Genomic DNA, 13,131 nt, shown 5'->3' on the forward strand with positions numbered 1-13,131 from the left:
TTGGTACTTTTTGATCGCACGGACTCGCGATCCTCGTTCCCTTTGATCTCTCCTCCCATTCGAAGTACAAGTTTTCTTGTTTTCTCGCGTTTCGTCTTTGAACTCTTTCCCTTGTCTCCGCGCTATCCACGGAATTTAATTTTTCTCCTATTTTTTGTTCCTCCTCGCTCTCTCCTCCCCCTTTCAAACTTCATTTCCTCGCCAATTCCGACAGAGAAAAAGCAGACTTTAAATCTCGCGGAATTGAATTTCCCGACGATGCAGGGCTGCGACTTTTTCTTTCACCGCGTCATTCCCAACGAGCTTTCAATTAAGAAGCTCGGCTTTCGTAGAGTGCGGTTTAGATGCTCGTTGCGCAACGTCCTTTGTTTAAACCGCGGACGGTAAACGTGCTACTTGTGCACCCGACTGACGATAAATGCCACGAATCTCTTTTATCCGGTATATTTCCGATCCTCTCGCGTTCGGTGCTCGCATTCCACTTACGCGAACGGGGTGGCAACGATGTCGTTCGTTGTTAAAAATGAACAACGAATAATCTAGATGCTCCGAATCGTCATAGAGTGGATCGACGTAATCGTCTACGAATCGAAATATCGCGTGATCTACGTAAGATCCGAGCGTTCCATCGATCCAACATCAACGATCGATTGCCGATCGAACAGCTGTTTAACCTTTGTTTTGCTTTTTATTGCAGAGAGGACACTTGCACGATGGAGAGGACGTGGCGGAGTATACGGAAATCGACTTTAATCTTGTTGCTGCCTTTGCTTTTAGCTGTGAGTACGATTTACCATTTATTCGACGATCAGATACGGTCTCGTCGTCCGACTCGTTCGTCTCTTTAACAACGGGTTCGGAGGATTCTTTACGCGTATCCGTACGCGCAAGTGGAAACGCGATGCGTTATGGATCGGTATTACAAGTATAAACCGCAATGGAAACAGAATTTGACGAACGTCGCCCGTTTCTTTCTCGCTACGATAGGTTAAATTGCCTTCGTAATCCACGCGAAACGTTAAAGTCACGGATAAGTACACGTTTTTCAAACTACAGAGAACTACGTCAAAATTTGATACTTTCGATAAGCTAATTCTCGAAAGACGTTGTCTCGAGAAAACTCTTACGCAGGAAATTGATAGTCGTTCGACGTTTAATTATTAACGAAATAATTAACAAGCGCTGTACTTCAACCAGCGATTACAGGAATGTCAAAGTTTTCAACCGATCTTTCGCTTTCGTTTTTTAACGAACGTCGTTTAATTAAATCATACTCCGAGGCGACAACCATCCTCGATACTATTATCATCGATCTCAACTGTTTGTTCGTAAGCGCAGGTTGCGATCGGTATTGCTACTTGCCAACCTTTGATTTACCGTCGAACGAACGAGATTAGGATCGCGGTTAGCGACTGTTCCCCTCGTTTAGAACGGATGCGACGTCGCGGTGTCGCAACGACGATGCCGAGCGTCGGTCACGCTGCGCGATTCGGCTTTTTAATCGTGCAATGCGCGCGGGCGTACGATTTCGCTAGGATATCGCAACTGTCGCGTGTTGCGATCTCGCGTCGTTATTCGTAGTCGATCCCGCTACGACATCGTCTGTAAACACGCGATATCGCAAAACGATCCTTTTCAAGCGTCGACGTCATTGCGGAAAGAAGCGCGATGAATTCCCTCGACGTTTGATCGTTCGCCGAACAAGTCCGAAAACATCCGGAAATTTAGGATGTATCGCGCGATACACAGCGCGTGATTGCGCGTTTCCTTCGTCGAACTCGTGGTTAACCCTCCGACCGACGACGATTTCATATTTCTTCGTACAGAATGGCGAAAAAAAAAAATGTATATCTTGTCTTGTTACGTGAACGAACTCGGCGATCTACTGGAAAGGATCGCGCGATAATAACGCGATTTCGATGTGGCAGCGACTGCGGGATTAAAGATTCGGATCGGACCGTTAACGATTTCCATCACCGTTAAAAAACGCGTTAAGATACGCGTTAAAAAACGCTCAATATCCTTCGGATAGGTTGAAAAAAAGCGATCGTGTTTGATCGATGCCTAAACGTTCGCCGGTCGGACCGCTATTCGCGGGACGCGCATGCTGGCCGAGAAACAACGCGACGTTGAGGCTTAAGGGGAATGAAGGTTGCCGCGGGCTCTTCTCGCGCTATGTATCGTCGTCGTTCGGTGCTGATCGTTTCGAGGTAAAAGCCTGAATGGAAACGGTTACCACTTTGAACAGTCTGGAACAGTTGAGTACGAGCGTGCCACGCGCGACTTAATATCTTGACACTAAAACTGCCCCCATCTTTCATCTCTACTATACTTTACTATCTTAATATGTACGTAGTGGGATTAGGGTTAAAGCGATATGACGGGAATAAATAAATATCGTATTTTTATGGAATCTAAGCGGATAATAAAATCGTGTTTCGCTTAGAAAATGGCGTATTTATGAATATTACGTGCATTCTGTGCATCTTTGAACATTTATGCATACTTGAACGATCGATCAAACGATTATACTTTTATCTCTTAAAGTCTATATCAACGTTACAAAATACGGTTTGTACGGTTTTAATAATTGCAAAGACAAAAGATCTGATACTAGTTATTATATATTTACTGGCTTGGCAGTTCCTATAGCTTATACGGATCAAGCTCGATCCAATTTTGATCGACAGATGACACGAAACGGGCCTAATAAAAATGTTCTTTCGATATCGAAAGAACAAAAGATGGTACGAAATATTAATTATTTCAAATTAATCGATATTTTCCTCGACAACGATTACCAACGATCCTTCGATTAAACGATTCTCAACGTTTATTTGGCAAGTGCTCTGGGGCTTTTGTCTAAGTAAATGAAGTTTTACGCGCATAAATTTCATGCAATTTCTTAGCAAAAATTATTTCACGAATAAACGAATCGAACGAACGAGGAATCGATTATCGTAAGAAATTGAAATGAAAGTTTATTGGAATAACGCGCGGCATTTGCTGCGATCAAATGGCGTCTCGCGTGTTGAGCTGTTTACAGGAATTACAGGTGCGCGATTTTAAACAAATGGAACCGAAGCGATAAATTCGTTTCAAACGCTTTCCGTTCAGTTAGGCTAACTCATTGAATTCGAAAGTCAATCTAGTTAGCTGTGTCGTATGTATGGAGATTTGGAGGAAAGTTTTATCGGTTTTATCGTTTAATCCGAATGCCGATCGATATTTCACGGATGCGTGTATCTTTTTAGTTGCCGTATGAAAAACCGCGAAGGGTGGAATAAAAGGAAACGCGTGGTCTACGCATCGTGTTTGCATATTGCGCTACTATAAGCGGATTATAACCTACGAACGTTGGCTCTGCGCGTAGATCCATGTCATTTTTCCACGTTTCTATAATTATGTTCGGATAAACGCAATCAATTTGTCCAAGCGTATGTAATACTTTGCCGACTAAACATTTAAATTCGCGTTAATCGGACAAAATGTATTCGTCGATCGATGCGAATTAACGAGAGCTTCCAACCATGATGTTGAATTTCATCGATACAAATGTTTTTAACGAAAACGGATAAAAGATATTCCGAGTAAGCAATTAGCGAGACTTATCGTCATTAATTTCATTCCATTCGTTCGATGGATATTTCATTCGGCTTTGTTATTTGCTTGTTAAAAATGTAGCCGCTGGCAAGACGAGTAGTGCGATTAAAGCGAAGTTTTTGTTACGAATAAATTGCATTCTACGTAATTAATAAATTTATTTTTCTAACAGTTGCAAATTTATTTCATATTGGTTTGCGCGATAACGTTTAACGGAAGCATAACATTATACGAAACCGGTATTGCATTGGTTACAGTTGTTTAATTCTATTTTAATATAAAGTTTCCAACTCGAATCTACGATTTTTATCGGTCGTCTCTGTCTGCCATTAAGCGCCATCCGATATATCGTAGGAAGAGAGTCGAACGAATAATAAGTCAGTATCGCGTGTAAAATAAGATAAATAATTGGCGGAACGGAAGATCAAAAAGCAGCTCGATATCATCACGATCAAGCACTTTGAAAGCGCCCAGTTCAAAACGTTCCTGACAGTCTCGTTTATTACAGAAAACGTTACTCGATCGACGATGCGATCCTACAGACCTTTTAATACGAATCGCAAGAGTACGTATTACGAAACTCGTAAAATTACGAATGTAACGACCAATGTGAAATACTCGCCACAAGGTAAACGAGAATTCTATGCAAGTTGCAGGGCTTTGGTTATGTCCAATATAAAAAGGTACGAATCTGCGTAAAGATGTCACGATCTAGTTGTAGGTAACGATAGTAAAACATTGGGTTTCTTGAAAAGAAATAAAATTCAAATAAAATCGATTTAACAGGTTTTCGTATAATCCGAACGATAATGAAAAACAACGTATACACATTGCTTATTCGACGTTAGCCGAGTCTCTGTTAGCTCGTCCTGCGTAATTTTCACGAATCGATCGGATGAAATTTTACGAGTAAATTTTAGAAATTCCGAAGATTAGGTAATTCGAAAGAAGAAGGAACGACGCTGGGGAACGCTGGGAGAGGAAGGAACGAATGAAAACGGCTAGGTGCAGCAGTTGGCTGTTTGCAGGTACGTACGCGATGTACCTGCGGACACCACTACGGTGTAGTCAATGTTAACTATACGGTCGAGCAGCCGAAGCGAAGATAGTAGGTCGTCGCGCCGGACGCGATGCCCTCTTTCGACTATACTCTCTAGACGATGCTCCTTCTTCCTCGCTCGCTGTTCGCCGTGTTTCCTCGATCTCTGTTTTACCTCCCCCCTTTGCCCCTTTCCCTCTTTCCCTCTTTCCCTCTTTTCCTCTTTCCCTCTTTCCCTCTTTCCCTCTTTCCCTCTTTCTCTATCAAGAGGAACGATTCGCGAGACGATACGTAGCAGGTCAGACTCTAGTCGAGTTCCAACCGAGGATCGACTTCTTTTCCATTGGCAGCTTTCTTTCCTGAGAAATGTCTCGCTCTGTCCTCGCGTCGTCTCGTTTTCGACTCGTCTCGTCTTCTATCCGTCTCGTCTCGTCTCGTCTCGTCTCGTCTCGTCTCGTCTCGTCTCGCTTCGGCTGTTGTACGCCTTTTAACGCGAAACGATCGCGCACGTCTTGTTCGATTGCCTCGCGACGCTAGCTTCTTTCCTATCGTCGAAAAGATTCGAATGGAGGCGTTGTTGATGTCTTTTGTCGAGTATTTGGAAAGATCGTCGCTTGCACTAAACGAGAAACGAAATTTAGATAGTTGTCCTGGCAGGTGCGATTAGGGCGAAGTCAAGTTTACGACATATGTGTCGCTCGCACGCAAAGATAGTTACATAACTCGATTTTTAAGACTTTTCTAAATATCGATGGCGATAGGAGGTACGTTCGCGGCACACCAATTTCTTTCTTCCGATACATGTTAAAGTTCAGGGATGATGTTTCATCGTGTTTACGTTGTCGAGAGTTTGCTTTGCCAAACGCAAGCCGTGCTGCCTATTCTGGGCAAGTCGCTTCGGGCTTCTTTATTAAAACGCTTCTCGATAACACCGATGCGAGATCATCTGTTAAGAACCTGTTCCGAGATTGTACGAATCTGTTCGACTTTGATGTTTCCGCTCTCTTCGTTACGCGAATAAGACGATGGAGTTAATTGCTCTGCTAAGGCACATATTTGCGAATTAACTCCTGCTCGCTTCTCTCGTTAAGTTTGTTAAAACTAGTTTGTTCTAAACTAGCCAATTATCGATTATATATTTTTCATTAACTGATAATATCTTACAGTTAAATTAGTTAATAGTTAAATAATTAAATAGTTGAATAGTTAAATATTACAAAATATTTCGAAGAGTAAAAAAATAGGTATGCAGGATACTTTAGCTAGAAAGGGCTAGAAATAACGAATAATTTCGTTTTGCAACGTTGCTGGTAAAGAATCGAGAGAGAATCCTTTTTCGAAGTACATAATTGGCTTGAAATTGAACATTTTTAATTACAAGTACGCCTTATAGCTGCTCATTTGTTACGAAATCTTTTCTCGCGATGACTACATTTACATTTGGTATAAAGCGATTTTACGTTACGTTGCTGCTAAACGGTTTAAACGCGGGAGTAGCAGAATTACGAATACTGTTGCATTTGAAACAAAGTTGCCGATGCAATCGTAGTTAAACAGTTACGCGAAGGCTGCGTGTTACGGTTGGCGGATTAAAAAAAACGAATGAATTATTGTTCGCAAAACACACGCGAAACCCACAATAATACACCGCGCGTATTATAACGTTACACGTTTGGTCCAAAGTGAAAAATTCGCGTTACGTACCTGTTCGATAATTCTTTACGATAATGCATCCATCGTGCTCACGTATATTTTAGAGGCAACGTTAAACCCACTATCCTTACCCGTAAAATATCATCGAACGGTAAAATATCATCGCGTCCTTTAAATTACTTGACGAACTTGGCGCAATGAAATACGCTTAAAATTTGACCGACGACGGCGAGCTGCGCGAGACGGGTCGCGGACGAAATTACATTAGACCGAAATATGTTGCGGAATTAACGTAAACGGAAAACAGTCGGCGTACAATGCAAAAGACATGGGGGCGTGCATGGGCGACGTTTTAATTTAACCAGCCAAATATAGCAGTCTCGCGGAGAAAAAATGTCTTTTCACCATGGTTCATGGAAAAATGATAAAATGCCAATTGGTGGACCAGCGTGGTTCGAAGATCGCTCGATGTTGGTTCTTTGGTAGCAGCGAAGGCTGCACGGCCGATGACCGGTCGCGACTAACGCACGCAAACTAACCCATCTCGCTAATAATTCGTCGTAGAAACGGGGGATCCCGGCTTCTGGAAATTAGCGGCTGCGGTTCACCAAACTGGCATTTATCTTAGCTTCTAACGCGTTTAATTGCATTCCTTGCCGGTAGCTCGTGCCGTCCCAAGCACAGAAATGAAACCGAAGGCTCGCACGTGCGTTTATAAATAAAAAATATCGCTCTAGTTTTTATCCCTCTAAGATGGAATTAAAAACCTCCGCGCTTGCTATCGACGTTTCAACGATTATGATCCGACGTATATTATACATAGGATGTGCATGTATATCGCGAAACGAGTGGACACAGGCTTAACAAGTGAAATCGCTGGAAGATGCGAAGGAAAAAAAGAAAGGAAAACGTGTTTACGTAAACGTGTGTCCGGTGTAGCGATGTTTTTGACTTTTATAATTACGTATTAGCGACGTATTAATCGTTCGTCCGTCTTTGTAGAAATCGATCAAAGTGAATTTTGCGCGTATCAAACTAACGCTCGTTGCGCTTGTTGATGCATGTACGTTGTTAAATTATTAAATTTGTAAACGTAACGTTGAAATCGTTTAACGCGTTGGTGTCGAAAGTATGGAAAGTATTTAGTTGGTGTCGTGTCGTCTCTGTCGCTGAGAAAATATTTCAAATACGAAGGATCAACCTATATGAAAGTTCTTCGGTTCTGAGATCCGGAGATCGTTTAGTGGCAAAATAAAAAAACGGAATAATAGAGAAACGGGTAAAAACTGGACAAAGTAATTACTTCAATTTCCGCTAGTAACGTTACACGGTTAATAGGTAACGAATTTGTTTTCTCTCGTAGAGCAGATTGTTAATTGTTTTTCGATGCGTTTGTCGTACTGTTTCGCGTTGAATGGTTTAATTATACAAAGAAAATCGATCGCCACTATGGACAAATTGGAAATTTAAAAAATTATACTTCCAGTCGACGAGTCTGAAAATTAGTAATATGGACGAATAGAGGCAGGAGAATGTACGTTGATATAGGAGGTACGACTACATTGAAAGTGTTTTATGGTCGTGCAGTCGAAGAAGAGTGAAATCATTTAGTGCAACTTTCACAGCCGTTAGCGAACCGCTATTGATAAAGGCCGATGAATAGGGAAAAGAACGCTAACATTCTTCTTCTTTGTGGTCGTTCGAAACGTGTAATCTTGTGGGTGACCGCGAGTTGCGATACACCGTACTTGTTTCACGAACCTGCACCTCCCTAGCCAGCGTAATCGAACATCGTCCGCGTGATTCTCGATCGCTTTAAACATCTCGATAGCGATGTCTAGCATTCGCCTTTTTCTTAAATAATAACGTTAATTTCGTTCGTTTCGTTCTCGGTAAAATATCCGTAACATAAATAATTTTATGTTAATGAAACATAAAAATGTCGAATTGGAATATTCTTATAATTTTACTTTTTTCTTCTAGAAACAATATCGGTAAGAATTATATGGTAAAATTAAAAAAGAAAGAGAGAAAAGGAATCTTGTCAAGAGTACTTGCACGTTTTTAGTAATTCCGAAATTGTTCACAACTTGTTTTCAACGATAAAATTTCCCTTTGTTTCGGAAAATTTGTCGAACGTGTTTCAAAATATCGTATATTATATAAGTGACAAATATATTTTATAAAACGCGTACACTTAATTCCAACTTTCGTTTCGCGTTATGAAACAGTGGACGGCGACAGTTATTTCCTGACATCGAATAACCGGGGTATCGAGTTTACGAATGACGCAAAGTTTTCGTTGGCGAACAACGCATTTTAAACGCCCGAGCAAAGTCTTTAGACGTAAGTCGAAGAAAGCGAGAGAAGAATATTAAGAATATCGAAGAAATACGAGTGTTAAACGGAAAGTCGAAATTTCAAAATGTGAACCGAGTAGAGCCCAGAGAGTCGAGTAGAAAGAGCAGGTAGCAGGCGAGAAATCAGGACTTTTAAATGTAAACCGACGAGACGAAAAGCTACAGTTGGAACCAGCGGTATACTCATTGTCAGTGATAAGTTCGTCACGTTCGTGAAACAATTCGTAGGAAAGAAGAAAGGCTGCAGCCAGTGAAGGACGGAACAGGCGTTTATGCGCTTAATGCACCGTCGCGTCGCGCCGTTTCGCATGGCAGTACCGGCGTGCGGTGTTCTTCTTTAATTAAAATCCCACCCCGCGAGTTCAGACTTCAACAAAAGAGCGTACACTCGCCACGGTTCTCAACCTGATTCTCACGGTTAGGGCTACGCGGCGTCGTTTTAATCGCCTCCTCGTAATTGGATCGCCTCGGCTTTCCCGACAGTCTCCATTTTTGACTAAAGAACAAACGATTCCCTAGTTAAGATGTCCGAGTTCTTATTACGCTACTTTTAACCGACCAACATTTTCTCGTTATCTAAAATTACGACTGCGAAAGAGCAAAAGATTTTTACTCGTTGCCAGGCTGGCCGCGTTTTTATATCTTTCTCTGTCAACGCGCATTCTCTGTACCTTTGCGACTTTAAATTTCCCATAAATGCACAAACATTCGCCGTCCACTCGTTACTTTCGTAGTTTCGTATAATTTCTACCGCATACACGTGCAAGTAACGTATATCCGTCACGATGTGTATATTATAATTACGCCTATGGCAATTGGAATTGCTTTCTTTTTTATTTTATGTAAACGACGATTCATTTTACATTCGAATAGATGCATTCGGTAGCATTTCTTGGAATTCCTGTAATTATCCAATTTCCACTATAAATAGTAAAATACCGATATAACGACGATAAGACGAACTTCGAAGCAAATGCTTAGCACAAACGATTATATCATTTTTTAAATATTAACGCGCGATCTTTATACCGATCGTTCGAGAGGAGGGGACTAGCGCGACAACGAGAAAAACTAGTCCGAGAGAAACAGGCGATCAAATATAGCGTTATAAATTTGATATCTTAAACATCATCGTAAATGTAATAGAACGGAATCGCTGATGTCTGTTTTCTATAAACACAAAGCGATAATTATTTTTTAAATCGTTCGTGTCAAATTCTTCGTCATTGTGTAACGCTGCTAAAAGGTTAAAATACAAAGTTTAATAAATACTATCGCGTGCTCGTTTAACCGTTTATAAAGTAAAAGGACGAGGTTGACTAAACACATTTTATAGCAATACTATTTTTAATCGCACTGGTAGCTTTCTCCGCCCAATAACAAGTATAAGTAATCGACGAAATACGTGGTTCGCTAAAATCTGCATCTGCTTGCGAAACAAGTTCGTCTTAAGGAGAACACGACTTCGTTCAACGACGTTGCAAAACGTCGGCATGAAAATGACGCGTGATCAGCCTGTCGTCTGCCGGTGAATTTTCTCCCGACATTCTAATTTCCCGAAGACGAGCTTACGATAGTCGTGTTATCGAAACGCTCGCGACATGTTGGTACCATCGCATCGCTCGAGCTGACTGACCCGGCCTACATTTTCGCCGCCATATACAGCGAAAGAGACGGTCGATATTACGAGACGTCGTGGTTTCTCTTGGTAAAATCGGCTATCTTATTTTCGACGGTGTATGTTGGAAGTACGTGGACCCGCAGAATCGGTGGAAACGCGTTGCTTTCTAAACGAGCGAAACTCGTCCACTCGTGTTTTCGACGGATCGCTCGGTCTTTCTCCGTTGTTTTCGTCGTCAGCGAAATTTGATCAGCGCTGTAAAGAAATACGATTATCGCGATCATATTGATAAAATTAGAAACGAAATTGGAAAATGCATATTCCAAGCCATTGCCGAGCGAATAACGAATAACGTAAAGCAATTTTATCGAATTGTTTGGCAACGCGACAGTTTCTTGGCTCTGTCCCGTTTGGAGGCGCGTCTCGCGGTGGCGCGATTCCACGGACATCGTAGTAAAACGAACGTTCTAATCAAAGGCAGGACGCTGGCGGAATCGAACCAATTAACCGGCGTTAGTTTTGTCCTCGGTGTTGGGTGAAAGTGTGCGCCGTCCGATACGAACGATCGGCTTCCCGTTGGATGACAATGGAAAAGTGAAATCGGTCTGGATCTTCGTATGGCTACCGTGCTTCCTTCGGGCACGGAGGTGGCTCCCGCGCCTGGCTTCTTCCATCAGCGAAACGTATCGAATGCGCGGGGGAGTGACGAAAGTAACTCGCCGTGCAGACGCTCCATAAAGAAATTCAATGCTGAACGCTTACGATACAATACAGACCTTCCGATCGCTGTACCGTTCGTTTTGCACTCTTACTTTCCGTTTTCTACTTCTTTCTTTTCATATAACATTCGAGATACCAATTCTGTACGTATATCGTACGCTGTCTTTAAATTTTGCTTACATTTCGCGGCGAATCTTCTAGTCGAACCAATCTTTCTACGTCCTATCGAACATTTTAAAACCGTCGATAGCAGCGACATTCAAAGATTTATCGTCTATTTTTGGGAGACGCGTCTTTAGTACCTATCTTAATCCGCGAGAGATAAATTAAAAGAGGGAAATTAACGAATCAACGAAAATGGACCAGTATCGTTTTTTCTGTCCGTTCTTGTCCTATCCTTACGCGAACTCCGTTTATCGAAACGAAACCTTAACGAGGTCACGAGGAACAGAGAAATTACGAAGGAAGTTGCAATTTCTCAACGACGCTAGTTGAGATTAAATTTGCGTAAAGATTACCGCGTGGAAATAAAATCGCCGCTTGCTGGACAATTTTCTCGGCCGTTTTCGAAATCTCCAGAAGAGTAGAATGCGCGCTCGGTCACGGCTCGGTCTTGTCCACAATGAACGCCGCGTCGCTAGGCGATTTCGTTTCACGCATCGACCGGTTCCGCGATACTTTTCTATTCAGAAAGTCCTTAGACCAGATCGGGTGCAGGTGCAAGTAGAACAAGAAAGCGGCCAGGTATGCGTAGGTACGGTCGACCTGGCTATCGGTCAGGCACCAACTGTGCGTTTCCTGTTGATCGCGAATCGTCCTTTTTTTTATCCTTTCGTTACGATTAGAAAAGTATTTATCGATATCTCGATATTTCTTATCGTTCGACTATCGTTGTCTCTATCGTCTGTAGTTTATTCGTAGGTGTCGACCGTGTTTTCCATGGTACGTCGAGCTTTGTTCGCAAATTTTGCGAACATGTCGGTTCTCTTTTTCGGGGTAGACCTAGAAGTTTAGTAGTTAAAAATATTTCCATTCTTTTATTCTGATTTCTATGAAATCGTGTGCAGAGTTTTTTTTTCACTTTTCTAATAGTAGTATAGTCTACCGCCACATCGTATATTTGTGGAATTTACGTCTAATCGGTAAATTTAATTTCTATCGCACTCCGAATTTCTTCTTTTCACTTTCTTCTGTATGGAATGTTCTTTGCTCCGATTTCGAATCGTTCCTCGTTCGGACGATCCTGTTACCATACGTTTGAACGAATCTGATCATCGGATGATGTTAAAAAAGCTCGCTAAAGTATATTAGAGCGTTATTCCGATGCCAGATGACTACGTTATAGTTAATCGGCGATTTTTCAAATTATATTTTTAATTACTGCACGTGGAGGAATATACGGTGACACGACGAAGTTACAAAGGCAAAGAAATAACAACGAACGAATAAGAACGAAAGGCATCCTATGGAAGATGCAAAAGCTTTCTCTTTGTTTTAATATAATCACGAGTAGGAGTTGAGAAAATGATTCGGTTAATGGAACACTTTCAGAGATCTTGTAACAGTATAGGTTTCTTCGAATTAATTTACGATATATGCGTGAGAAAATCGTTTATACTTTGTTCGTTTATACATTAGTCGATATCGAATCGATTTTAATACAGTATCTTTTATTTTTTCTTCGTTAACTCGCCTAGAAAATGTATATTCCGTATATTCTTCGGTCTTCGCTTTCCATATAATCTTTCTCCGGAATTGACTCAGCAATTGCTCAGAATCGATTCAACCTAACGAAGCAGAAATAAAATATGACGCGAGATCTAGGTAACATCTCTATAACGTTTTTTTTATCTCACACCTGTAAATGATTACGAGCATTTATCGTGGTTGTCTCCTTTTTTCTTTCTTTCCCAGTGAAATGAATTAAATTAGTTTCGTTGGACTCGCTTGATACGAAACGATAATTTATGGTTTTATCGTGTATAAGAGAGCACCACAGAGAGACGACGAACAGAAAGCGGTTGGTAGAGAAAGACGCTTCAGTTTCGTAACTCTATTGTAACAGGAACTCGAGTAATTTCAGGAACCTGACTACATTTGTACAGTTACTTTTCGCCTTGTCTATACGTGATCCT

At 41.5% G+C, this 13,131-nt stretch overlaps 1 protein-coding gene across 25 annotated transcripts in view; it reads left to right on the plus strand.

Moving 5' to 3' along the window:
• LOC100650045 (cuticlin-4) overlaps nucleotides 1-13,131 on the plus strand; it is a 60,999-nt gene that overhangs the window by 40,250 nt on the left and 7,618 nt on the right. For 24 of the 25 annotated variants that reach the window (XM_048409674.1, XM_048409673.1, XM_048409677.1 and 21 more), the window contains one exon: nucleotides 698-779. In XM_048409674.1, coding sequence (XP_048265631.1) covers nucleotides 698-779 — 82 coding nt within the window. Of the gene's footprint in view, nucleotides 1-306; nucleotides 610-697; nucleotides 780-13,131 lie in introns of those variants that run through there. The other variant, XM_020865052.2, reaches the window with a different exon arrangement.

This window comes from Bombus terrestris, chromosome 10, assembly GCF_910591885.1.
Source record: "Bombus terrestris chromosome 10, iyBomTerr1.2, whole genome shotgun sequence".
Taxonomy (NCBI): domain Eukaryota; kingdom Metazoa; phylum Arthropoda; class Insecta; order Hymenoptera; family Apidae; genus Bombus; species Bombus terrestris.